General features: G+C 39.6%; 2 protein-coding genes across 9 annotated transcripts in view; one reads left to right on the forward strand and one right to left on the reverse strand.

Annotated features, from left to right (window-relative positions):
* Positions 1–23610, forward strand: part of TXNDC11 (thioredoxin domain containing 11) — a 41322-nt gene extending 17712 nt beyond the window's left edge. For 3 of the 5 annotated variants that reach the window (XM_040589706.1, XM_040589710.1, XM_040589711.1), the window contains 6 exons: positions 1113–1313; positions 3918–4701; positions 7110–7255; positions 8476–8585; positions 10068–10148; positions 16061–17276. In XM_040589706.1, coding sequence (XP_040445640.1) covers positions 1113–1313; positions 3918–4701; positions 7110–7255; positions 8476–8585; positions 10068–10148; positions 16061–16688 — 1950 coding nt within the window. In that variant the 3' untranslated portion in view covers positions 16689–17276. Of the gene's footprint in view, positions 1–1112; positions 1314–3917; positions 4702–7109; positions 7256–8475; positions 8586–10067; positions 10149–16060; positions 17277–22216 lie in introns of those variants that run through there. The other 2 variants (XM_040589708.1, XM_040589709.1) reach the window with 2 other exon arrangements.
* Positions 18103–26477, reverse strand: SNN (stannin). Of its 4 annotated transcripts, XM_040589718.1 has the most exons (4): positions 26327–26415; positions 25546–25799; positions 24441–24485; positions 18103–19338 (listed from the first exon to the last, which is right to left on the reverse strand). In XM_040589718.1, exon 4 carries the CDS (start codon positions 19260–19262, stop codon positions 19002–19004), a length of 261 nt encoding a protein of 86 aa, XP_040445652.1. In that variant the 5' UTR covers positions 19263–19338; positions 24441–24485; positions 25546–25799; positions 26327–26415; the 3' UTR covers positions 18103–19001. The 4 variants fall into 4 exon arrangements, with proteins under 4 accessions (XP_040445652.1, XP_040445650.1, XP_040445649.1 ...); XM_040589716.1 differs by lacking the exon at positions 24441–24485 and having other exon boundaries at positions 26362–26477; XM_040589715.1 differs by lacking the exon at positions 24441–24485 and having other exon boundaries at positions 25546–25802; positions 26327–26399.
* Between the last annotated feature and the right edge of the window lie 303 nt (positions 26478–26780).

Here is a 26780-nt window from a genome sequence, read left to right on the forward strand (position 1 = left end):
GTACTGTAATACACATTTTCATTCTACCAGTCAGCAGCTGTTTTAAACAGAAGGTAAGATCCAATCTGTTTGTCTCTATCCAAAAAAAAACAACACCACCAAAAACCAACAAATGCCAACCACCCCCCCCACCAAGCACCTCAGAAATGACTACACAAAAGCTTTTTCCTAGATTTTTTTACCTTTTTCGGTGGCCCAGAATTAGAAGGCTACTTGAATGAGGATATGGGCAAAGAGATTTTGTGGAGAGAGAGAGCAGGAATAGTGAAAACTTGCATTTCAGTTTAAGGGTATGACATTACACTGATTAGAAAAATCATGCAATTTAATTGTAAATCTATAGTAACTCTTAATCCATCTGCCTCATTTTTGGAAGACTAAGACTGAAAATACTAACTTTTAGATTTGCTATTTGGCCTAGAGACCTTACCTATCCACACTGCTACTGTAAGTGGAAACTCTGTGAAGACAGGTATTGTAACGTGGTTTAGTCTATTGAGATAGGGAAAACATGGATTTTTCAGGTTAAACTAGTGGTAAATACATAAAGCTACTTCTGTTCATGCAAATGGTTTAAGATAAGCTTGCCTTAATTTATTAATACGACCCTAGAAGCTGTGTGCAGTTTTTATTATGCATTTCTGTTCCCCACATTCAGTAATAAGAAATACCAGTTTCAAATGCAGTCTTGATGTAGGGTCTTAAAAGGCCAATTTAAAATGAGTAAATACAGTGAGTGAATAGTGGGAAAGTTTTCTAATATGCTGTTAATCAAGATATGTGATGATACAAACTTAGAGACCGAGCTCTTTTACTTAGAAAGAAAATTTATACTAGGGAGAAAAGTAAAGATTATAAAGATGTAGTGAAAGAAGAGCTTCCCTGCTATAGTACATTTTTCCTGAAAGATTATGTGTTGCTATGATCTAATGAGCATTTGGAAAGATTTCCAAGAGGGGAAGGGTATATGGAATGCTGAAGCTTGCTGAATAGTGTCATTAAATTTAGGAAGAGAGTTTTAGGCATTACAGTAACAAAAGCATGCCATATTTGAGAACTGCATTCATTACTAAATCAAGTGAGGACAAATAATTATTTTTTTCCCTTTCAAGATCTATCCAAGTGACATCATGAACTATACTGCTGAGAACATTTGCAAGTGGGCTGTAGAAAATAGAGAGATGCTTATACGCTGGCTGAGACCACATGGTGGAAAAAGCCTTCTTCTAAACAATGAGCTGAAGAAAGGACCAGCACTTCTCATATTTATACCTTACAACCCCCTAGCAGAAATTCATCCTCTTTTAGACGAAGTAAGTGAAATAATTATTATTTTTTTTTTACTTCAAAAATGCTAGAACTTGAGAACTCTAGTCAGGGTTCTGAGTTTAATAGTGAATATGCCTCATTTTATTTCACTGTTCCAATTATTCAAAAACACTTTTTTCTCAAGCCACATTATCACAACTGCCTTACGCCGCTTTGCATCCCACACAACATACCTTTGTCTCGTGTCAACAGCTGTTTGGAACAGGCACCTTTTCCTTTACCTCCTTCTTTCTGTGGTGAGTGCTGTGTGAGAGATGCAGGTCTTTGGTCTTCTGTTCCAGCTGACATTAATAGTTCAGATGAAAGAGCAAGAATATCTGGAGTATGATCTGATGAGCATTTGAAAGATTTCCCAAAGGGAAAGGGTATATGAAACGCTGAAGCTTGGTGAATAGTGTCATTAAATTTAGACTTGTGTTTTATTCACCTCATTCTATTTCTCCTCTCCTTCCATCTTTCCAGAGGTGGTTAAGCAAGGATGAATGGACCTTTTATTAAACCAGACAGTGTTATTTGAAATATAGAACAGTTGAAAAACTACTGTGAACTAATCTTATTTTTATATCCTCTGTGTTCCTTAGTTGTCTTCCAGTTTTGCCATTATCTGCCATTATTTTCATTTCTGAACTGCCCAGGACAGGAGTTTGTGTAGCTGTGCAGTAAAATGAGATAGGGAAACTTCACTTGGCTGGAAAATATTTTTTTTTCCCTAGGCTATTTTTCAGCTGGAACCCATTGTCTCATTTAGTATACCACACAGCTGCGCAGGGGTTGTCACATAGGACAGCGTGGAATAAGAAACAAGCATCTGTGGAAGATGAAAACTGGGGCCACGTTTTGGTGGCAATGCTGACTTACATATGTGAATGACTGTCATATGTCCTGGAATATGTGATTTCCACAAGGAGGCCTAATTGATACTGCAGTGTCTGAAGCAACGGGGAAAAAAATGAAAATAACTTATGATACAATTATTCAGCCAAAGTAGAAATAGACACAATAAAACCTAGACTGCTGTAAGATAGGGTTGGGGAAATGTTTGTGGAAAGACTGGGAAAGTACTGTGATTATTCTTTTACTAACCTGTCTTATTGTTGGCAGACTTAATTCAAGAATGCTTGTCACAGATTAAACATTCTAGTAACAGGTACTACTTAGACTAAATCAGTGCAACATAAGATGTTCCATTTCAGATTTCATTCTGCTAAATAACAGTATTTATCTATATCAAAATGTGAAATGAGATACAAAATATTCCAGTTAATCTTGTATAGCTGCACTTTGATAGAGAGGTATTATGCAACTTGTTTAGCATAGGAAGAGATGTTTACTGCAGCCATCCTGTGGGTTTCGTCAAGCAATGAAACCGCATGACTGTAAGGCAGTTGCAAAGAACAAGTCTGTCAAGTTGTATGTTGAAAGCTCTCAGAGCAAATATTTTTTTTCTGATAGCTGACTGAAATGAGATTTCTTACTGCAAATCTGGTTTTCTGTTCATGATTTCTTCTCATGTTTCTTTTTGTAGGTAGTCAGAATCTTCAGGCTACACTGTATTGAGGGGTCGTTTCTTCTAAGTATTTAACTGACTGTTTTCAGGGTGAAATTGAAAACAAATTCTTAGATTGTAACAAACTTGCTATAGACCACATCTTAATATTGATGGTCCTGTGGCACAGCAGCCCTTCTAGATGTGGTGCTTCAACATCCATTTGATAATTATAATGATTCTTATCAAAGTGTTTTTGTGTAGGCAGGCAGTGTGGTTATGTTCTATGTTTTGATTATGTTTAATGTGATAGATGAGGATGGAGGGAAACTTACTTTCATTTTCCTTTCTTGTATGTTCTGTTATTTATCCCCTAGAAAGGGAATTCCTTCTATGGTCCATACACGTGCCTTTTTCAGTGCTTGTTTCCCCTGGGTTATGAAAAACAAAATGGTGATGCAGCACAGGTATGCTTGCACTGAGAGGCAGGCTTTTTTCTTTTTTTTTTCCATTTTTTCTTTCTTCTCCAGTGAGTTACGTGTTACTATATGTAAAGTACACCTGCAGGATTACAACTATATGCCTATGGCTGGGAGAATACTAACATTTCTCCAACACTGTTGGTGATGGTTACAAAACTTGTGCACCAACCTATACCAGGAATAATCTCCATTCTCTTTTCATATAGGAGTGCTTTTGTTTATTTTCTCCTCATATTGAAAAATAAGGGGAATTCAGGAACCTGTACTAATTAACGTTTCATGTAATGGGATTTAACATTAAAATGTAGCTTTATTGCACTGTGATAAATATGATGCAAAGAGGACCTTGAGGTCAGTGTAGTGGACTAAAAAAATTTTAAACTGTTCTGTTGTTCTTCTGTACATTTAATTCTTACATGCTGCAATATCTGAGAATCTAATGTTGTCAAGTCAGAGCCTCCTGTAATTTTTTCTAAGAAAAAAGGAGAGTAGCCGACTTCGTGTTTCTGATACTCCATCTCTAATTGCATATATAGTTAAACCTGCAACAGATACCCGCATTTGAGTGAACTGTACACAGTTAATCTTGCCTTTTGTATTTTTTTTTCTTCCCTCTCTAGATTACCAAAGTGGCCTTGGAATACCACAACTGTAATAAAAGCCAGGCAGCTGAGCCAGACCCTCAACACTTAGAAGACACTGATGCACCAGCTTTTGATTCCTCTGTACCAGATGCACATTTGGAATTATCAGAAACATTTTCAATAACCAAGTACCCATGCTGTAACACAGTGGTGCTTCCACAGTGGCATTCAATATCTAGAACTCACAATGTTTGTGAGCTTTGCATTAACCAGACACTTGGTGTCAAACCAAATAAAGTCCATGTGCCACACTGTAATTTTTTAGAGATAGAAGCAGCTTTGGACTCTTTCTACCTCCAGGAACATACCTTTTTTCAAGTTATATCAAATACCATAGAATGCAGCAATTTCTTAAGTTTCTACAGTCCCTTTAGCTATTACACTGCATGTTGCAGGACGGTAAACAGGCATTTTTTAAGTTTCATTAGTTCTGAGAAGACCATCTTTCAGACCCCCAAAGTAGCGTTTTCTTCCCATGGGAAGAAAGATAACACCCAACATTCTATTCCTCACATTGAGGATAGGAATTGTTTTATTCCTGACCTTCATATTAGTGGCACTAACATCACTGGTCTGAGCTGCAGGACCAACAAAACCTTGAATCTCTATCTGCTGGATTCGAATCTTTTTTGGATATATGCAGAGAGACTAGGAGCATCGAGATCTACTCATCTTAAGGAATTTGCCGCCATTGTTGACCTAAAAGAAGAAGTGCACTATGTCCTGGATCAAAATCAGTCACTTGTTGGATCTACCCTAGGTATGGTATCCATTGTATAAATGCTTGAAATAAGAAAATTAAGTTTTCAAGTAAGATTATGAATAGAAAACTTAATGCCATTATGAAAAGTGAGACCATAGTCAACATTGCGAATTGTAATTTATTCTAATTTATTTAGTATTTAACCAAATAGTAGAATTGTGTTCTAGATGATGTAAGTACTAAGTTTTATATACCAAAAATAATTTGCTTCAAAAGAAGTGAACCTCAAAACATACGATTCTTGACTGTCTGATGTATTGAAAGAATTTGTAAAATCTACACTACCTTGCTTGTGGAAAAAAAAATCACTATGCATCTAATACATTTGATATTACAGAAGACATTAGTGTATTAAAGGTGATGTTGATGTTTGCTCAGCTGTTCTGTGTACTAAAATACCCCAGAATTTTGTGAGATACTACTCACTTAGCCAAGACTAGCCCTTTTTCTTGTCCTCTGAAACCAACTTATAAATTGTTTTCAGCTTATTTTGAAAAGGGTGTGTGCTTTCAAGGCAGACCTTTGAAGTGATTTCGGCTAAATCTGTCCATACTCTATCTCTTGACTGAATTGGAGGAGGAAAAAAACCACAAAACCAAACAAAAAAACCCCAACCACCCAGCAATCAGAGGTCTGGTTTATTTGCAAGTTACCGAGTAAGATACAACATGCCCAACCACATGCATTTACCTATTATGATGAAGTCAGAGTCTACCTGCAGAAAATGCAGGGGTTTTTGATGTCTAGCAGTGTAAGTAAACATGGAAGTAAATTCAGGTAAACACACTATTAAAATAAATTGTTCAAGAAGGTGTATCAATATAGTTCTTATAGCATTAATTACATTTATATTTTGCCATAAATCTATAAGCACAAAAGCATGCACAACATAGTACAAATAGTCGTGTTCTTGTTAAGGATCCTCTCCAGTCCTGTATCCTGCCTGCATGCCAGCCCCCCCCACCCCCGAAGAACACTCTGGAAAAACAAAAACCCCAGTGACTATAAAAGGATGCTCAGGAAAAATTAAGATCAGAGTGACGAGATACACATTTCCTTCCCCTTTCTGCTACCAGTACTTCCTGTCAAACTTTTTTTGGGTCACAGGATTTCCTGAGCATCATGAAGGTTTCTCTGCTGAGTAACAGTGTAATTCTATACCAAGTCATTTGAACTTTGGGAAAATTTTTTGCTTCTACGTATTTTGTAAGGAGTTGTTGTGATTTATGTTTGGGTGTGTGGGTTTTTAAAAAATATTATTTTGCTTCCTTAAGCCTTTTAACTTTTGACATTTTAAAATAGTGAAATAGATTTGTGTTTAACACCTCTAACAGGTTTCAGTTTTTACAGATGGCTTCTAAAATTCAGAAGTATGTCTTTTAATTAGCCCCCTCCTTTCAGTTATTACTCAATCATACATAGATATTCCAAATCTGCAAATCTAGAAAGAAAAAATTGATCTGGTGTGAGAATTTATTGAAATGCTAAATAGTAAATATAAAATGAAATGTATGGCTGCTTGCATTTCAGAGATAAACGATGATACGGTATTTCATATGTGTGTTCTAAAGTGCCAGTTTTACTTGGGCCTAGTTTTTGGACTGGAAATACCAGCACAAGATGTTTCTGTTTGATCAAATAATTAATGTGTTTGATACTATGTCTTGGTTGTTGAACACTCTTATTTTATAATGCATAGAATAGTATTTCTCTATCTAAATTGAAAAGGAGGACACAGTCAGTACCTGACAGTATTTTAGAGAATATGGCCCAGGCTCAGAGCAGTGTAGCTGAAAGTAGTTGAGGGCTTTGGAGCTTGTTTTCAATGTTTACCACTGGCCAGCTGCTTGTTAAATACCTTAAAACTAAGGAGGAAGTTGAATGAAGGTGGTCACTGGTAAGTAAAAGCTGGCTGGTCATATTGGCATGGGAGTAGCACAGTCTTTAAAGATCTAAAGCAAAAGGATAATTACAGGGAAAATAATTACAAATGAAAGAATAAATGCAAATAGAAGTGGAGCCTTCAAGATAAGGGCCAAATACTTCAATGCCATGTAGAAAGTGAAAAATTAGATGAGAGGATACTTTTATTACTTACTAGGTGTATACTTAGATTAGGAGTGTAGAGAATTATTATTATAGTACATTGAATAAGGGTAGAAAGAAGATTAGTGTGGCAAGTGAAAAGACAACTGTAATGAGCAAGACAAAAAAGTGAAATCTCATTGTGTTTTTGCATCAGTGGTGGTTACTCAAGAGTTGATACCAAACTGTCAAAAATTAATGAAAGCAAGTTTGAATTTGTATTTTCTCTGTAAGTTCTTCTGAATTTCAAAGTAAAACCTGCCAAAATCACATATTTGTGAAACTGAAATAACTTTTGTTATGTATCAATCTTGTTTCAGAGAACTTCATAAAAAATTTCAGTATTCTCTACAGTCCTTTGAAAAGGCATCTTGTTGATGACTCTTCAGTCCATTTTCCTGAACAGCGTGTAATCACTGAAGTGACTACTAATACCTTTCACGATACAGTGTTTTCGAGTGGAAAGGTACACCATTACTGAAAAAGTTTCTTGTAAATCATGGCTCAGACTCCTGGGGGGGTGGGGGGTGTGCCTCTCATGCTTTTTTGACATTGATGTGCTTTGCTTATTTGTAACATAAAACATGTTACTTCGTAACAATTCAAAAGTGTTTTTTAAAAGGAATTGGGAAGAGTGTGATCTTAAGTAAATCTGCAAAAGCTGTTCTAGTGTTAAAATAATCAAAAAGTCAGTGCAGCTGTTCAAAGTTTGTTTAGTTTTGGGGTTTTTGTGGGAGGAGAAGGTGTGGGATTTTTTTCCTGTGTGATTGAGATACAGATTTTAATTTTTTTAAAAGAAAAGTGCCTGTGACTTGGTGGTTAGGTTTTTTTCATTTTCCTTTCTGCCACTGTAGCCAGGAGCGCATGCTCAATACGTAGGGTTTGAGGTGACACTGAAGAACATTCTGATTTCTGTGTTTCATACCTCAAAGGGAATAAATATGCCACAGCTTTTTTTTTCTCTATAATATTTTCATTTTTTTAAACACTTTGAAAAAGTTTAGAATTATTACAGAGTAGACATAACGGGGGAAAAAATTAGAAGCTTTTAAACCTAAGGCATTATTTGAAAGCACACAGAAGGAAAACCAAAACTCTGACAGGTAAAAGTTTTCCAACTGTATGCCATGAAATTGCTTTTTCTAAGATGTCGTCCAAAAGAGTAGTTAATTACTTTGATTCCTTAAATATGTGATAGTAAGTATTAATATCCATTGTTTTCCAGATCTTTTCAGTGAAGGTATGCATCTCCAATAACTGGTTTTCAGCAGCCCTAATGCCTGCTTTGCTAGTTAGACACAAAAAGCAGAAGTCTAGACACCATCTTCCCCTCCCATGTTAAGTACACGGTCATTGTTAGATGCATAGGGATTTAAGATTACAAAAGAATTTTGGGAAGCGTAGTGAAGTTTGGTGCATTTTCACCATTTTAGGGATGATTCCTAAATAATCTAAATAATCCTCTTCCTTTTGTCTTTATGGAAAGAGAATGCCCGGAGTTTTTGTGTGTTAATTCAGTAGACAGAGGGCATCAGTAAGTAACGCATAATAAGGTTTATTAACATTAGGATATAGCTTCCTTTCACAATTTAAGGGGTCCAAGTTGGTGATGTTGTGAAGACTAGTCCTCCCTTACTGCAGATTAACTACAACAGATAATCAAACTCTTCTCCATTTCATTTTCAGAATGTCTTGCTGCTCTATTATGCACAGTGGTGTGGATTCTGTGCTTCTCTTAATCATATCTTTATTCAACTTGCTCGGCTTTTGCCTCCAGATAATTTCACTGTGGCAAGGTAAAAAAGATTCTAATTGCATCTCTCTAGAAAATATAAGTTCGCTGAGGTCATCAGCCTAGAAAATAATTACTACTTTTCTCTGTACAATATTGCAATATTAGATGCGAATGTCAGCTACTTCATTTCTTTTTTAATGCATTATTCAGTTTTCTATAAATTCAGTGGTTTTCAATCTCACTGTATTAGTTGTTCAGTTTAATTAAAATGAATTTTTAAATAGTGCAATTAACCTTGAAGCTTCCTAATTTCAGGAACTGAGTCAATAAAACAGCAGCAGAAAATAATTTTTACCCCTCTGTCTGGTAATTTGTAGCAAATAATAGTATCCTGTAGTACTGTATTGGAGAAATTGTTTGAGATAACCTGCAACAATATGTATGTTGGCTGACTGATGGGCAGCAAAGCACCACGCAGCTGCTCGCTCACTTCCCCCCACCTCCCGTCCCCTGTAGGATGGGGGAAGAGGAAAGGATGAATGAGAGCAAGAAAAATTGGAGATCAAGGTAAAACAAAACCAAAATTGTCATTTCCAGCGTTTTTAACGTTTTAGTGCAACCCAAACATTCTTGTTCATGTATTTAATAATACATCAGTACTTAAAACATCTGTTCTGACTGTGTCCTTGTTTCATTCTGACTGAACTTGCTCCAGGAGGCAGCATGAGATGTATAGGAAAAAAACCTGAAGTAAAAATTTGAAGTTACCACCTGCTTGTAGTTGGTGCTTTATTCCCACAGATGCAATGCTACTCTCAAATCTACATCCATTCTGTTTCCAGACTTTGAAGTTCTCTCATTTGTTGCATTATTTTTATTGCATTATTACTGATGTGATGATCTGTGGTTTTTTTCTATAATGAAATTATATTTGTAATCAAAGAAAACCTAAAAATGCAGCAGAAAGCATAACAAGCAATTGAACAAGTATTTCATTTACAAAATCTTGTGTTCTTTTCTATGTAGAGTTTTAGAAAAAATTGTGCCTTTAAGAATGTTCTTGTCCTTGGAAGAAGCAAAGTAACTTACTCCCAAAACTATGTGAGGGGAAAATACTCAGAGTTGTGCTTTGAGGGACAAATTAATGAATAGAAAAATCTTCAGTCTTGTGTTGAAACTGTTAGGCAGATCTGTTTGTTTCAGAGAAGGGAGGTGTGTACATAATGAAGATGTGTGTGTAATGAGTGACTGTGCAATTTAATTGCTGAGTTAGAGCAGTTGTAATACTGTACATACTTTTCCAGAATAACCCCCCCCACACAGATACTTGTTAAACAGAGATTCATCATCTTCAATATTGGTAATTAATTCTGCTGACTCATATGCGCAACATATTTTTGGCATAACACATTTAAACTTACTTTTACAGACGCTTGCATTTCCTTCTTCCCAGTCACTAGTTTTACATGAAAATGGCGTTTTACAAGAAAATACAGATTGTTCATCTGCCTGTTCTCTTCATCAGTTTGTCTTTTCTTAACAGAATTGATATCACTCGGAATGACCTTCCATGGGAATTTATGACAGACCGTCTCCCAACCATTTTATTTTTTCCTCAGCAGAGGTAATGTAATTATTTTCCCTGTGGGGATTTAGTTTTCATTTTACTAAGTTACAGTAATTATCTTGTTACATGTCTTAGTAGAGGAAAAAAACAAACAGTAATTAATTTCCATACATGCATTTGTGCTTTATGCATATTCTAATTTTAGAAAAACAACAACAACAAAAAAACACACCCAGCAGACATGGATAGCTGACAATATGCAGATAGTGAATGTTCTCTCCAAAGGTCATTATTTAATTGTTTGTAATTCTCTCTTTATGAACAACAGTATTACTAACCTTATTCTTCAGTTAATTTTATTATTTGGTTGTACTTAAAATTATTATTTTGGCATGGTCCAAATAAATTAATGAGTGACTGCAGGAGGGGGAAAAGGGGGACAAATGATGTAGGTGGTGGTGCAATGTAGATCTAGCAACTTGTACCTAATCACTTCTAACTGGATAATCTAAGAGACATCTCAAAGAATATTATAATGGATTCTTGCAGTAAAATGCAAGGATTTGCTTGCTATGCAAATGCTTTCTAAATGAGGGCTTATGGATCCTTTGGAAATACTACAGGGGCCCTAATCTGTGAATTTTTATTTCTCCATCATTCCTCTGCAGTAGAATGAATGTAACAATCAGAGGGACTTCAGAGTGTTCATCACTCAAACTGAAGTTCTTTCAGGTTGCGGTTTTTTCATTGTTCTTATGTTTGGCTTTTGGGGGAATATATGTGTGTCTAGTTGTACCTGTATTTTGGAGATCAGATTCTTTGACAATCTGTATAAATCGTGGAAGTGTTCTATCAGTGAAGAACTAGTCTAACAGCAGCAGAGAGGAGGACTTGAAGTACTTCTGGCCTCTAAAGGAGAAGCAAAATCCTTAATTTTTACATAGTGTAGAAATGCCATTTTATATATATAGATAGTTCATATCTTGTCTGGATTTAAGAAAAATAAGGGTTAAATTTTCCTGTTTTATATTTGTCAGCTAAGTTCCCTTTTGTATTGAAAGAAGTTTCATAATAAAAGAAATTTTAGTGTGTAAAATTTACATTAAATAAGAGATGTTTTCATTCCTGATAAAATCAGAATATAGATTTCTTTTTGCTGCTTTTGTGATATCATTAGTCTTGTTTGGTGACATGATTGTGTTGCTGTAAGAGAATATGAAGCAAAAAAACCCAACAACCATTATGAATGTTATGATCAAGTAGAAAGAGAATACGGGATGGAGTGAAAAAAGGTAGTTGAAGAAGCAGAAGTATGACACAGTAAGAAAATGTGCTAAAAATGAAAATGTTCTCAAAATTGTTTGGAAATTCCATAAAAGTTATTGGAAGACTGTCATGTTATATGGCTAGAAAAACTACTGCAAATACTTCAGGGCTTTTATTGAGATGTCCTTCTGCAGTGTTTGTTAAGCATAAGATTTTTCTTTAAATTCTTTTTTCTAAACTATGCATATTTCAAATATGCAGTATATGAGGTGAAAGCTATGCCTGAAAGTAATTCTCTGTAAGAACTTCCTGTGTAAACTAAAACTGTGGGTTTTGAAATATTTCTTTCTTTCTTAAAACAACACTTATTACTTCACTATTTCATTTGGGCATAAATGTATTATTTTTTCTATTTTTTTAGCAATTATTTTAAAAAAATAGAATAACACAGCATTACTTTTACATACTGTAGAATTACATCATGGGAATTTGTGTGTATTGCCAAAATATTTTGAGTTTCATTCTGACTCAGTAACAAGTGCTGGACTTTTCACAGGAGAAAAGTAGCAGCAGATTTGTTGGCATTCTAGAAGCCTTGTGTTGCTTTTTTAAAACAGAAAACAAATGAAGCTCCAATAGCAGTTTAACACCTGCAGAGGGAAATATCCAAAGGCGATCAGCAGTAAAACAAGGTGTACATGCTGATGAAGTGAAACTATATATAGCAATTAAGACCTCAAAGAAAGAGCCAAGAAATAAAGACTGTAGGACAGGGAAGTGTAGTGTCAAGGAGACAACTAGAATTGAGAATAATTTCTAGGCTGATGTGGAGGAAGGGAATTGATTCATGAACGGGTTAACAAAAAAAAGGCAAGACAAAAGGGGTGGTGTAGAGAAAGGCACAAAGGGTGGGTCAGGAAAAAAAGAGCCCTAAAGTTAGGGATGTAAAAGGGCAGGAGAATACATCTAGGACTGGGATGGGACCTGATATGGCATACAAGGGTCCTGAATCCTACTCTTCCTATTCTTCCTTTGCAGCAGGGAGAAATTCTGAAATCCGGTGTCAAACTCATGTGTCATTTCTGCTTTGTGCTACTACACACAGTGAAAGTGCATCCAGCCTCTCACAGGCTGAGGAACAAGAAAGAAAGAAATACTAGGTGCAATAGAGCCACAAGCTTTCGAAAGTGCTCCATTTATTGTTTCAGCTATGTTTTTGGCATTTACACGTATGCTGTATGCATTAGACCTTGGATTTTGTTTTCCTTTTTTTAGAAGATCAATACTCAGTCTTACACAATTGCAGTTTTTATAGAAAGGAAATGAAAACAAGCACTATAATAAATACCTGCAATGTAAAATAAAAATGTTGATTTCTTTCTCCCTCAAGACCTCTATCATCAGCAAATGGTAACTCGGACTATTAGTGCTGTGCAGTGTTACTACCAAAAAAATCTTTAAACCTGTGTCTTAAGTTTTGCAACTCCAAATTGATGTTTTATTTCAGTACAGAAATAGTTTCATCTATATCAGTTCTGAGTCACCCCAACTTCCAACTCATCATCTCCCCCACATTGTACAGTAAGTCTTGCTAATCAGCCTCAGCTCAGGCTCCCTCTGCCACATTCCTCCAGCTCGCTTCCAGTCCTTCACTGTTCCTTAGGTTAATTGAGCAGGAACTCAGCTAGAGGCGTTCCAAGGTGTGTACCTGTCTACGTAATGGCAGTGTTACCTGCATATGCTGCTTAGCAAAATCTGCAGTCTTCAGTGCCAATACCCTGGTCCAGTTACCTGTCAAGTTCAGCAGTTCTCACTGGCAGTCTTTCTGATTTGCACAGTCCATTAGTTCTGGCTGGCTTGAGTGGCAGGCTGCTGGTTTAAAGATGAGTAGTCTTGATTTTGAGATGAGCCACGTGTGTTTCATGAGGTGCTGTTGACAGTTGAGACAAATAGTTGTAGTATTCTGTTGTCTTCTACTCCATTAGGTTAAGTGGCATAAGCTGAAGATCTAATAGATCTAACCACGTTAACAACCATTTGAATTCTAATGTGATTAATTTTAGGGCTGGAAGAAGTTAGAAACTGATTTCCAGATATTGTTGTGGCTATGGTTCTAAGACTACTGTTAATGAGCCTTAACATGCTCTTTGGAAACTTAAGGTACTTCCTCTCCCCCTTTTGAAGAAGGATCTAGTTTGCAGAACCAGACAGAGTGAGTGTCATAGAGAACTTAATGAAACTTTTTATTTATTTTATTTTAAAGCATAGCTCAAGCAGGTTTTAGAGCAGTGAAACAATTTACTATCTTCCCTGTGTTACTATAAAGTCTGGTGTACCCTATTTCTCTTCATAGGTACTTATCCTGCCTTATTCTGTTTTATAAAGCAGCTCTAGACTGTCTCTGGAGTGACAGACTTTATAGTTTTATTAAGATTGGTTTTGTAATGTTCTAACTGGTTTCATAAAGGTACCTTACTGTTAGGCATTGTTTTCTCTCCTGCTTTTTCTTTCCAGTCTGTTTTATATTTTGCTGCATCTAGGTAATGAAGAAAACTAGGTTTTGATAGTATTTGTAGTATCAGTAGCGCTACTAGAGTAGTCCTGTATTAATTTTGGATATAAAGGTGCTGCATATTAAGGCTTTCTGTGCAGCTCCTTATCATTTGCCGTATAGGACAGTTTTTGCAGATTAACTCTGTTCTCAGATTCTTTTCACTACATGCTGTTAATACTTCCTGATTTTTGTTTTAAATAGCCTTTTAGCTCTTCTGATACATACTGTGTTTTCGATCAATAAGAATGTATGATGATGTAGTAAAATATTGCCAATGTATAATGAGTCAGTTTTGGCTTAGTGTAGACTTTTTTTTTTTTGTTTGCCTAAATGATGTAATGATTCATTAAAATTGTATGTGAGCTGATTGTCAGCTGAGAAAGTGCTGATGGTAATTACAAAAGTAACTTGATAGATCACCAGAAGTCTGCAGGGGAGGAAAAACTGTGTTGCTTACGCTTCCAGAAATAGCTTATTTTTGATGAACAGGAGTCTCATCTGGCTGGAGTTCTTAAATTATTGATAAAATATGGCATCTATCTTCTACCTGAAATACAGTAAGTAGTTCTCAGTAAATGAAATTAGCACAGGTTTATATCTCATATGCTAATGAGTTAATTTCACAGAAAGCATTTTTTGAGGCAGCTGTAATTGGTCACTGAATAACTCCTCTGTTCCAGATGCACAGTATAAGCAATTTAGAGACATAGTCACATATTATGGGGACATAGGAGTTGCCCATAGTATGTGTTGTACAGGAGCAGCAGTAGTCAACTAAGGCATTAAACTTGAATGTGGCTTTCTTTGGAATAACTTTTGTTTGGATTTGTCCTGTGTCCTTTTCCTGACTTGCATAATTAACCAATGGCTGAATGCATGCTACATACCTGCATATAAACCTGGTTATGAATTTGGCAGCCAAGGGGAAATAAACTAAGCTTTTCTTCTCAGTTTTTATAGCTCCTTAATGAAAGTGAGAATATGCTTCTGACTGGCAAAGGCTGAAGATGATACAGTGACAAACTATTAGCAAGCTTCCCAGTTAAACATACTGGAGTAAGTGGCTCTACTGCGGTAGGCAGCAAACTCATGTTTTACTGAAACACGCTGAGTGAGAAGTCAAAGATGGTACTGGTTCAGAAAGAGAAGGTTAAGCGTTGGTTCCCTGATCCTCAGAGGACAGTTTAGCCTCCTGGGTTTTGTGATAGAAGTATGCACATGGTCAAAAAAGGGCAATAATTTTAACATGTGACACAGCTGGAGGTGTCTTTTGGTGGTTAGTAGTCTTGAGGAAGAAATTCGGTTCTTGAGGCAGCTTGGCCTCTTGTCAGGTTAAGAGTAACAGTTTATGGTGCTGGAGAAAGCAGTGGGCCTACCTTTTCATATGCTGGGTTTAGCATTCACACCTGTATAATGAGCTTCAGAATTAAAAACACTTATCTTGTTTGATTTGCTTCCTTGATCACTTTGGTGGCATAAGAACAAAGCAGAGGAACAAGTAAAAATAGTTGGAGTTTTTGACAGCAAAAAGGGCCTTGCATCTGACTAAAGCGACTGCTTAGCCATTTAAAAGCAAACTCTCCTCTGTTCCTTACAATACCCTTCTGATGTTGGAACACATTAAGCTACTTATTCCAGGATAACATACAGGCTCAAAATAGTAAATTCCTACCTGATAGCTCTATACATCTGGATTTAACATCTAACAATGTATGTAGAATTAGCAACACAACATTAGTTAATAAGCTGAAGGAGAATATTAAATATCAGTATGCTCTGATCACACCTGCCTGCCCAACAATGATGCTATGTGTACTTAAAGCTCATAACCCATAATAGGGATGGAGTAAAACTTGCTTCCTGGAATTTGATGGAAAACTTGGTCTCAGATAAATACCAATCCAGTGCAGAGTTTCTTACAGCACCCAGACTGGAATACAGGTAAAATAGTTCTTCAAAAGAAAATACTGTGTTCCACATTTATTATAGGTTTCCCTTAACTTCTATATTAACCATTCTTGATTAAAAAAACCCCACAAAGTAAAAAACAAAAAAAGCAAGGATACCAAGTTAGAGTTGAACAGCAGATGCTTAAATAAGATTATCATTGCTTACTTATCTGTTTTAATTTGAACTTATGTCTTTCTAGGAAGGAACAAAGTGTGAAGTTCCCTGAAGACTTTTCAGTTAACCTTCCCAATCTCCTTAAATTTATTTTACATCACTCAAGTTTTTCTTTATCAGAGCCCTGTACCAAAGAATGCCTACATAAGGAGACAGTTCTACAGCAAGGACACATCTCCCACTTAGAGAGAGAAATTCAGAAGTTAAGATCAGAAATTAGTGCCCTTCATCAGGCCCATGAGCAGCTTGAAGCACAGCTTTCTGAAGCTAGGAGAGAGGAACACAGACTACAGCAGCAAAAACACACACTGGAAAAGCAGCACAAGACTCTGCAGCTCCACAGTAAGCAGTTACAAGCCACATACAACCAGAAGAATCAAGAGTTATTAGAAATGGCTGAAAAGCTTCAAGAATTGGCTGATGCATCAGAAAATCTCCTTAAAGAAAACACTTTACTGAGAATCCTGGTGGCAGCAAGGGAAGGAAAGCTACAAAACAAAGATGAAATTAAAGAACCACTTCAGACAGAGCAAACGCTTTCTGAAGCTAATGATATATCAATTTCAACAGCTACTGCCACATTAGAGGAAAAAAGGACTGACAATATTGATATCATAGAGACACAGCACAGTAATGGAAACAGGACAGAATGATTGCTTACACAAAGTCAAATGATGCAGTATTGGGTAGGTATTTATGCAAATTTTATTGAAATTCATTGTAAATAAAGACTTCTTCCCCCCTGTGATCTAGAAAAACAAAAATCAAATGGAATATTTTTGTATACTTGAACTTACCCACATCTAAAGAGAAGAGGATAATGGAAAACACTTTCTGCACTTTACTATTGCACTAACTTGCAAACACCTATCCATTTAAATTAAAGATGCTGATTTTTAGGGCAGCAGTGTGATGCAAGCACCTCTAAGGACCAGTTTATTTTTCACTGGCTTTCTCTTACAGCTACTAGGAGAGAAGTTAGACCTTTGACTTGTACTTTTCCATAGTTTCTGAAGTTTGCCCTTTACACTGCATTCTCTTTGCTGAATTCAAATAGACATACTTCATCTGTGTAATCAGTGAACTTGAATGGACAAAGTCATCTTGCTACAACTATTCTGTTCTAGAACTTCAGCACTTCATATCACTTTGTATACAAGGTATCTGACTGTCTTGAAACCTGCAAGAGCCATGTGTGAACTGTTCTCTACTGAAAACTAAAGAAAGTCTTACTAAATTAATCCTTTTCTCCTTGATTTGTAAGAAGTCTGAATATAGCAGTTGAAGTGTGTGGATCTGGCTATCCATGCAAGTCTCAGGACAGCCCTCTATCAGCTGTACCCCATGTTGTACTCAATAGGCAGGAGCTTTTTGCTACTAACAGCATTAGTTTTGCTTCAAATTATAGCCTTCAATTAAAGAAAGTGTAGCACTAAAAATGCAAGTCAACATCTTACTGTAGAAGAAGGGGACAAGACTTTTTGTCTAGGCCATTACTGTCTTGCATATAGGTATGAATTCTCAAGCAAGCTTACTAGGCCTATGTTACTTAGTTAATCCATATATACAGGGACAAGAAGCAAGTCTAATGCTTCCTATAGAGCTGAAGAACTTGGACTTCATTATTTGTAGCTTAACTCAGGAAACAGATTTACAGTAAGCTGCCATTGGTGGCTCAGTGTTGTTCCTTCTCTCCCCAAACCTTGTGAGGTACAGGACTCCCCATTTAACACATCTTTTTACAGTGCCTATAGCTAAACTATAACATAGATCAGGAAATGGAAGGTATGTCCTCATTTGGAAGGCCTTCACCATTGCTAGCCAAGAACTACAAACTGACCAGCAATCTCCCTTGCCCCTATCAACATGTGTTTTTGTAGGAAAGACTGAAACTTATCTTGTAGTAACAGTTAAATCAAGAGCATTATCTACAAGATACATTAACTGAATTCTATAGTTTACGGTTTGTCTGTAGACTAAAATGCCTTTTTACAACAGGCTGTTAACATATACCCTAACTCTTAAATACCCAAACAGGGGGTTCTAGGAAAAAAAATATCATACTAGTTGCACTTAATCAGTTTTAATAAGTAACCACTTCTGCAGTTTCAGCATGCAGACCTACAGAAGAGAACAGCCTGCTCTACTGCCACTTCAAAGTCCTGGAAACCTTCTGGACCATCCTTGAGGGTTCAGTATCCATCATTAGTTCCCAGGTCAGAATCCATCAAAACGGCAGTTTCCTTGCAGTAGCTACATAGAGAACCGTTTTAGCAGCCAAAAGCTTAATCCACATAGCTGCAACTAAAGGAAATCACTTCCTTTCTTCTAGCTCCTTTGTTTCCTCCCTCAGCAATACTGAAGGCTTAAACCTTCTTTTCAGAAGTATTCTGCATCAGTCCAATAAACTGTTAAGAGTAGGAGGTCTGACTTGATGGCTGTACACTCAAGTTAGTAGCCAAAGCAAGCTTTAACTGCAGATTTGGTTTTGAAGGTCTGGAACCCCATCTACAGTTGCGATTCAGAAGTCCTCTTATGGGTTATACACAGTTGCATCATATTATTCCCATATGCTGTGGAACACAAAGCAAAAAGCTTCTGGCAGCCTATTTACAGTTCACAGTTGTAAAGTAGTTCACATTACAGTAGTAGCTCCATCAAAATAGGCTCAGCTAAACATTCAAGTAACAAAAAATGTTAGTAGTCTCTTCACACCAGTATATCCCTGTGTCCACTGCCAGCAATGGACATTATGCCAGGTGAGTCAGCTCCTGTCATAGAGGAATTAGGATACACAGTTGATCCAAAGTGCAACTTCTCAGTGCATGCAGTTGCAGATTATTTAATCCTCATCACGGTGTTTTCTGATGAGTAGCATGCCTGTGACCAGGTTCTTCACAGTATAGAGATTCTTCTGTTGGTTACACATATCATAAGCATAGTCCATATACATGTGTTGCTCCAGGTTAGCTATGTACTTCTGTGCCATTTGGAGTTAGCTTAGCTTTCCTCTCTACACAAGGTCCTTTAGCAGAGTACTGCACCAGAAGAAAGGGCTCTTTGGTTTCCCCTTCACCCACAATGCTTTCCTCATCTTCAGACTGGCTGATCCTCTGCAGACGCAGGTAACACCAGCAGCCCAGTATCAAGGCACCAAGAGCCGCTATAGCAATCAAAATAACAATAACAGTCACCACTCCAGTGGTGGGGCTATGATCCATAGACATGGTCAGTATTTCAGGTTGTCTGACTTCTTTAAGGAAATTCTGTCCTCACTACAAGGCTTGCTGCATCTTCAAACTCCTGCAGTGGAAAAACCAGACACTTAATGAAGTGGTGCAGTTTCGCCATATTCAGCATCATTACATTCATCGTTGGTATCCTTCACCACAGCACATGACCCTCTTGCATTGTACTTTGAGCTTCTCACACTCATACCATTTTTACACATTTTAAGCTATTTCTTCAAACTGCTTTCAAAGATGCAGGTTTCTAGATCAAATTAACACAAATGAAAGCTAAACTTATTTCAGCTCTTGACATGCTTGTCAAAATAGCTCATGGTCAGCCTGCTAAGAGGTAACAATTTTTACTAGGAGACAGGAGGTGAGACAAGATACATACACACTGTATGGAAGTTACAGTTTAGTGCAGATATTTAAGACTATTTAATAGAAATGCTAAATCATGAATGAACTCTCACATCCACAAGAAGGTAGCAGTTCAGCTACCTTTAGTTTTCCTAAAGGAATCCTACAGAAACAGTATATCTGGGGTTTAGAAGTCTGGCCCTTTTTAAAGTTTAATTTACAAACATCCTTCTTACATACTCAGAGTTCTAGGATTGGTAAGCTAATTGCAGAGGTAATTGCAATGCTAATGCATTCCTATAAGCCTGTCCGTAACACCGCTCTGTTTAGAAGGGGTGACTACTAGGTAATTAATGGGTTGTTCATTGAGCTGGTAAAAACAACAGATGTTGCTTTATATGGATTTTTCATAAGAAGCAGGTAGAGCTAGATTTATTGAAGAGTTAACAAAACACAAGGAGAAAATTGCTATTTTACACTTCTGCTCCTCTTGGCTTTCAAACCACAAAGGAAAGGTAGTGCATTACGACTGCAGCTGAAATTGGAACAGAGGCAGCAGGCAAGAAACTAGGAGACAAGAAGAGCTTCAAGACTTCCTTAGTCTGCTGCAGTTTTGGCAGGACAAAAAAGTAGAGGGAATGTCCTTTGCTACTGCCACTTCCAAATTCACAGCACTATTTAAAGGGGTCATGTCAGCCTTACCTTAAATTTCAAAGTTACTGTTTACAACTCTGTTAGTTTTACCTTCCTCCACTTCAGCTGGGACATAAGACACAGCAAGTCATTCATTACCCTTTCTTTCCAACTTACCCTTACTCTTCAACAAGTCAAACTCACTGAAGTCTTGACCAGAGCCAGCCCTACCCAGGAACTAATTCTGTACTGCTGTAGGGATCAGGTTAGCGCTCAGTGCTATGATTTCAGCTATAACAGATACAGTCCCTAGTGGTTTGAAGGTCAGCTGCATGTGCTGCGACATCTGCATTTCACCTGACACGTAGCCACTGACCAGCAACAGAATAACCGGAGTATCTTCTGGCTGCTGCAAGCACCAGTCTATGGAGGGCCACACACATTTCCAGGAAAGGCTCTTCCTCACCATCCTTGTTGCAGTCTCAGCTGCAATAGCAGCATCAGACAAACCCCTCAGAAGTCAGTCCAAGTCAGAACTGTTAGGTTATTGTGAGCGTTCTCTACTGTACTTTCAATTCTCACCAGCATTTCAACATGAAAGAGTCAAGGCAATTACAGTGCGGTACCTCTGCCTGACAGAACTCAAGCTGGAGACCCAAGTTTATTTCCTGACATCTCATGAAATGGCAGACCCACACACACTGTCGCATAGCCATTTCAGCAAGGACACATCCACTAGAGAGAAGGTCAGCACAGGTGTCATTCAGGTCCAGTGTCACAGAACTAACTTGCACGCACTTCTGGCTACATTTCCAGCCCTGTAAGCTACAACCAACAGCTTATAGCATACCCAACACAACCAAGTCCTGCAGACCCAATTTTGCCCAAGTAAGAAAAACAAAACTAATCACACCCTCAGCACAGCTATGTTCCCACTGCAGCCAGAGAGGCATATGATGTTTGTCATTACCATCTTGGTTCTGCAGTGCTTATTCAACACAGGGCAATCAGCTGAGGGTGATTAAGAGTGACTTTCATGTAGTTCATTTTCCTCAGGGCATGTCTGAACTGCAGCACTCTTTGATCAAGCCACAACAGTACAGCATCAGCATAAAAGATGGTTTACCTTGCTTTTCAGGCAGGCACTGCATGTTCACATTAAGCCCTGTTCTGCAGCTTGCACAACTGCTAGCAGCAATGACAACCTACTAGCACTTTCTCTACAGCAGTTTGGTGTAGCACATAACCTTACATTAGAACTAAACAGTTACCATTGCCTAGAAAATAGCTTTTAAAACTGGAAATTAGTATTGCAAATGCTGCCCCTCTGCCAGACTTCAAGTGAGCAGACTGCATCAGCTGTTCAAGGTATGAAACTGCATGTCACAGTCCTCTATCACCAGGATCTTTAGGCAAAAGGGCCTCAGCATAATAGCTAGCAAGGCACGAACCTTCACCAGCAGTCTTAAGAAACAAGTTTGAAAGCAAGAGCTAGATGTTAGGTTCAGGTAACAAAGGAGCTACATGTCCTTGTATGAAGGCCTCCATAGTACTTCCTTAATTCTTGTCTGCTGTTCTTGGACACTTCTGTTTAACACTACCTTTACTGCTTAATAACACTGCTACTGCTTGCTTGAAGCTGTGAGGCAATTCAACCCGAACTTCCACTTTTTGGAAAAATCCTGACATTAAACTACACAAAGGCCAGGCCCATGACTCCATTAGTCTTGTTTCTCAGCAGGCACTGGGAAGAACCTTGCAGGCCCCATATGCACTCCGTGAGTGGGTGACCAGTCACTGGCAGCTCCCACACAGCTGATGCTTCTAGAATATATGAAGTTCTACAACAGATGCCAGTCAGGAGCATAAGTAGAGACTTTCAAGGTGCAGAGCTGGCCAGGAAGAACATGCTGATTACTTTGGGTATGACAGCTTTGCTTTTTTATCCTCTGCTCTAGCAAGTCAACTCAGCTTAGTCATGACAGCTCCTTCTAGAATAAATGCATATGAATCCTTTACAAGAGGACAGACTTACCTGGGAGATCATCTACTCTTGCAGAGGTATTCTCCTAACCTTACACACAATTAAGAACATTATCAGACTCATCCTTCCAGTCTAAGGTTTCATTTGTATTCATTATCGCCAACTAACTGAACAGCTCTTTAAGACAATGGAGATGTTAACAGTAGTAGATATACACAGAAAGTTGCAGGACCTGTCCTTGAGGCAGGGTATTATACATGCATGCTCACTCTGTTTACACTAGAAAGTTACTTCTAGCTGGGTTAGTCTCTCCTGTGTCTCAAATGATTTTGCTTTGATATGGCAAAGTAGAAAGTGTTAGAGACTGACAACTAGGACCTCCAGGATGCATGAGACCAATTTACCCTTATTAAACAATTTCCAGTCCAAATCTGAGTGCAAGACAGAAGCTTACAGATTCCTCTTAAAGATCATTCTTGGCCAAAGCTATAGGTTTTCACCTTTACAATTCTGAACGCTTTTTTGATTCAATTAAAAATTCAAGGGATCTGCATCAGTTTGATCTCTGGGACAAAAAAGAGCACAGTAATCTGGATGTACTGCCCTGTAAATTCCCTTTCTCTAAGCACAGAAAGGGATTGAAGTTGCATCAAGAAGCACTTTCCGGCTTCTATTTTGAAAGCTCCTCACATCTTTGCACCACACCATACTTAATGCTAAGAACTGTAGGAGAAAACAAGCCTACATATCTTTGGAAGGATTATTCCATGGACATTCACCTTATAGGAAAAGGACAAGTAGATAAAAATTCAAGGTCACTTTCTCAAAGCACTTCAACTCTACTTCTCAACGAGATAAAGCTAGATGTAGAAATAATTTCTCCTGCAGACACATATCCTCTTCTTCCCTCTCAAGGAGTCTGGAGCCAGCACCCTATATAAAGTCAGGTATTTGGCATCTGTATGTATTTAAAGTGGCACAAGCAACTAGCTATCGGTGCATGATAGTAACCAGGACAATAGCACTATTATTTTATTAGCTTTGGATAGTTCCAGTGTTCTGCTACTGAAAGCTACAGTGTTGCTAGTTCATGCTGCTGTTTTTCTGGCTTCAGGTCACTGTACACCTAGAGCTAAAGCTCTCCTGCAGTCTTAATTCTATCCTTAGCACAGTACATTTACATGTTTTAACTATACTAGTAAGAACTACCTTTAGTTTCTGTGTTGTTTTCTAGATGCAGAACTCCAACCTCACTGCTCTTCCCACCAGCAACCAATTGAAATAAAGATTAACCTGTCTTCAGAATCCATTTCTCGATGGGAGAAATACAGCATTCTGTAGATCCTCTTTAAATTGATCTAATGGAAATTACAAGTAGTTTTCAGACTTTTTTTTCTGTTAAAGCATACCTGAGCTAAAAAAGCCCACGAGCGTACCAGGAACAGCACCAACTTTCATGTCTTGTACTGTAGAATATTAAAAGCTGCAAATTCCTGATCTTCAAAAAGATTGCTGACACCATCCCACCATCCATGTATACTTGGTGGCACTTCTAGTGCTATACCCCTTCCCATCACACTTGCTATCGAAGCGTCTAAGGATATTTACTCATTAGAAAGATTAGTCAGATTCACTGGTGGGAACTGCAAATAGCCTATCTCAGTTCTTAGAGCAATCAAACAGTGAAAACATCAGCTATAAAACATCTTTCCATAAATAACTCCTCTTCTTTTTTGCCTAATACCAACTTCTACTCAGAACATAATTTCATGACATTTTATTATCCAATTCAGAAGCTCTTAGTAAAGGACAAACAGAAAAGACAGTTTAAATTGCAGAAGCCTGCAAGGGGATAAATTCTATGCGAGGCTGGCGTTAGTTTCTAAACTGAGTTTTTCATGATGACAGGCATTCTGCTGCTAAGTTTGCTATCATTAATGACTGCATGCTGTTTCTGAAAAGAAATACTGCTACCATAGGAGCCAAAGCTATAGGAACATGCTTCAAAAAACATGTAGTTACCCAAACACACCCAAGTCCTTGAGCAGTTACATTTAAGGTGCAAGTATTAAGCCTCCATGTTAAAACCTTTAAGAGACAAAGTAACAGCACCTTGCACGACATGCTACTAATTGCAAGAAATGCTCTTCCCCTCTATGTGCCGGTAAGGTCACTTTTAAGGATTGCTGCATACTCACCACACGAGCATCCTTATTGCCAAGGAAAGATGAGGGGAAAAATCTCTGCAAAAGACACAGCTGTAATTTTGCCATTGGCACACAAGCATGTACAGCGCCCAGACTACCCAGCCATCGGGAGTTAGGCCTTTATAATACAGGAGTGCTCAGGCTTCACCACTTCCAAAAAAAGTGGGGTCACTGTTACTCTTAATTAAACTCCAGTTAATGCCACCTTTCTGATAAAGCCAAGTTACCTTGCACAAACTGGGGCTTAGCCAGAGGCTATTTTAGAAGCAGGGAGCTGTTTAGTAGAAGCCTCCAATGCAAGTCATCTTCTCCTCCCAACCCTTATTATACTTGTAATGAGGAATAAAAGAGCAGGGAAAGCAGCTAAAAAAAAAGGCTTTTCTGTGGCTAATTAGTTATAGACAGCTTAGCATTCAAATAACTTAGAAACACTAGAATGAAAACTGATACCTGACAGCATTGACTGGAACAGCAGTTCGTTTCCACGAGGCGTAGCAGCACCTTACACTTAATCAAGAATCACTTTTAAAGCTTCACACCAAGCTAAAACCACACAGCAGTTAATGTTTTACAGAAAAGAGGGGAGAGCAGCAGTCTGGGAAGTTTCCCAGACACAGCAACACAATTTCAAGAGCAGGCAGACCTCTTCAGCAGCACAGTAAATGGAAGAGGTTTACGTTGTCACTGGCCATCAGGCATGTCAGCCACTTTATGCAGAACTAGAAACTAGTGTTAAGACCCCGTTCAGAGGCAACTGCATAGCTGGCAAAGCATATGTCATACTCTAGATGTGTACCTGTCAGTATCTCATCTACATGGAGCTGCCAGAGATCTGCCCTGGTAAGATAACATGGTCACATCTGACATTCAGTTGCTAGAAGGAACATTCTGCATATATCCTGTGGCAAAGCTTAATTCTTGACATAGTAAAAAAATTGCTGAGCTAGCAACATCAAGTTCGCCAATAAAAAAGTTTTTTTCCATTTATACATTCAAGGTAGGGCTTTGTCGAACAGCAGCTCGATAGCAGCCGCACATTTCTGGTATTCAAGCTGCTGTTTCGCCCGGCTCCAGCCCTCAGACGCCTGGCACGTACCTGGGGCAGTGGGTCAGAGGCCCGGCCAGGGGTCCACGCTCGACTTCACAATCACCTTACTAGAAAAGCGAAGGCCACACTGCTTTTGGATTTCATCTGGCAGGCCTCCCCTGTGGAGACGGATCACATCAGTCCCCCGACGCTCTGCATCCCGAGCGAGTCCCTCTTGCTCCTGGCTTCCCGGAGTTACACGAGGACGGGACCACCAGCTCCTGGCAGGGGCAGCCTGGGGCGATCCGCTGCCCCTCACCCACCTGCTAACCAAGGCAAGAGGCTCAAGTTGTGCCGAGCTCCTCAGGTCCGTTCAAAGGCAGCGCCCGCGGCCAGACGCCCGCAGCGGCGCCCAGCCCGGGCGCAGGAGGAGCGGAGCCGCCCCTCGCCCCAGGCTCGGCCCCAGCCGAGGGCAGCGCGGCGGGCCCGGCCCACGCCCGCTCCGATACCGCTGACAAGCTGTGAGGCATCGCCTTATGACTGCAGCGCGGCGGCCGCGCCGGGCGAGCGGGCCGAGCCCCAGGCCGGGCCCAGCGCCGGAGCCCCAGCGCCGCCCGGCAGCGAGGCGGGGCCGGAGCGCAGCCGCCGCCGCAGACACAAAGAGCGGCTCAGCCGCGGCGGCGCCGGCGAAGGGGCGGGGCGGGCCCGGGGTGGCACAGGCGGCCCCACCGCCGCTCCAGCGCGACCCACCCCAGCACGACCCTCCGCGGCCCGCTCGCAGCCCCCCTCACCCCAGCTCTCAGGCTCCGCACGGCGCCTGCCCGCCCGCCCGCCCACCCTTCGTCCTTACACCGAGACGCCCGCGCCCGCCGCCGCAGCACCCACCGACACCACCGCGGGCGCGACAGCTCTTTCCCCGCCCGCGCCGCCTTATATCGGGGCCGGGCGGTGCCGCGCGGCGGCCAATCGGCGCCCGGCGCGCAGGGCCCGGCCAGCAACAGCTGACGGCCGGGGCGGCGGCGCGGCCCTCCTGCCCCCCCCTCCTCCCTCCTCCCTCCCTCGCTCCCGCCTCCCGCGCTCCCGCCCCGCCCCGCGCTTCCCGCCCTCCCGCTTGTCGCCCTCCCTTCCCATGACAGCGGCGGTGGGCGGCCCCCCCGGCGGGGAGCGAGGCCGGGGGGGGCCGAGGAAGGCGACGCTGAGGTAAAGGACTCCCCCGAGGGGCCGCGCCACCTTCCCGCCGCCGCCTCGGCGCTGCCCGGCGGTGAGGCGGGGGGCGCGGGGGAGCCGTGGGCGGGCGGGAAGGC

This window comes from Falco naumanni, chromosome 4 (assembly GCF_017639655.2).
Source record: "Falco naumanni isolate bFalNau1 chromosome 4, bFalNau1.pat, whole genome shotgun sequence".
NCBI classification, from domain to species: Eukaryota; Metazoa; Chordata; class Aves; order Falconiformes; family Falconidae; genus Falco; species Falco naumanni.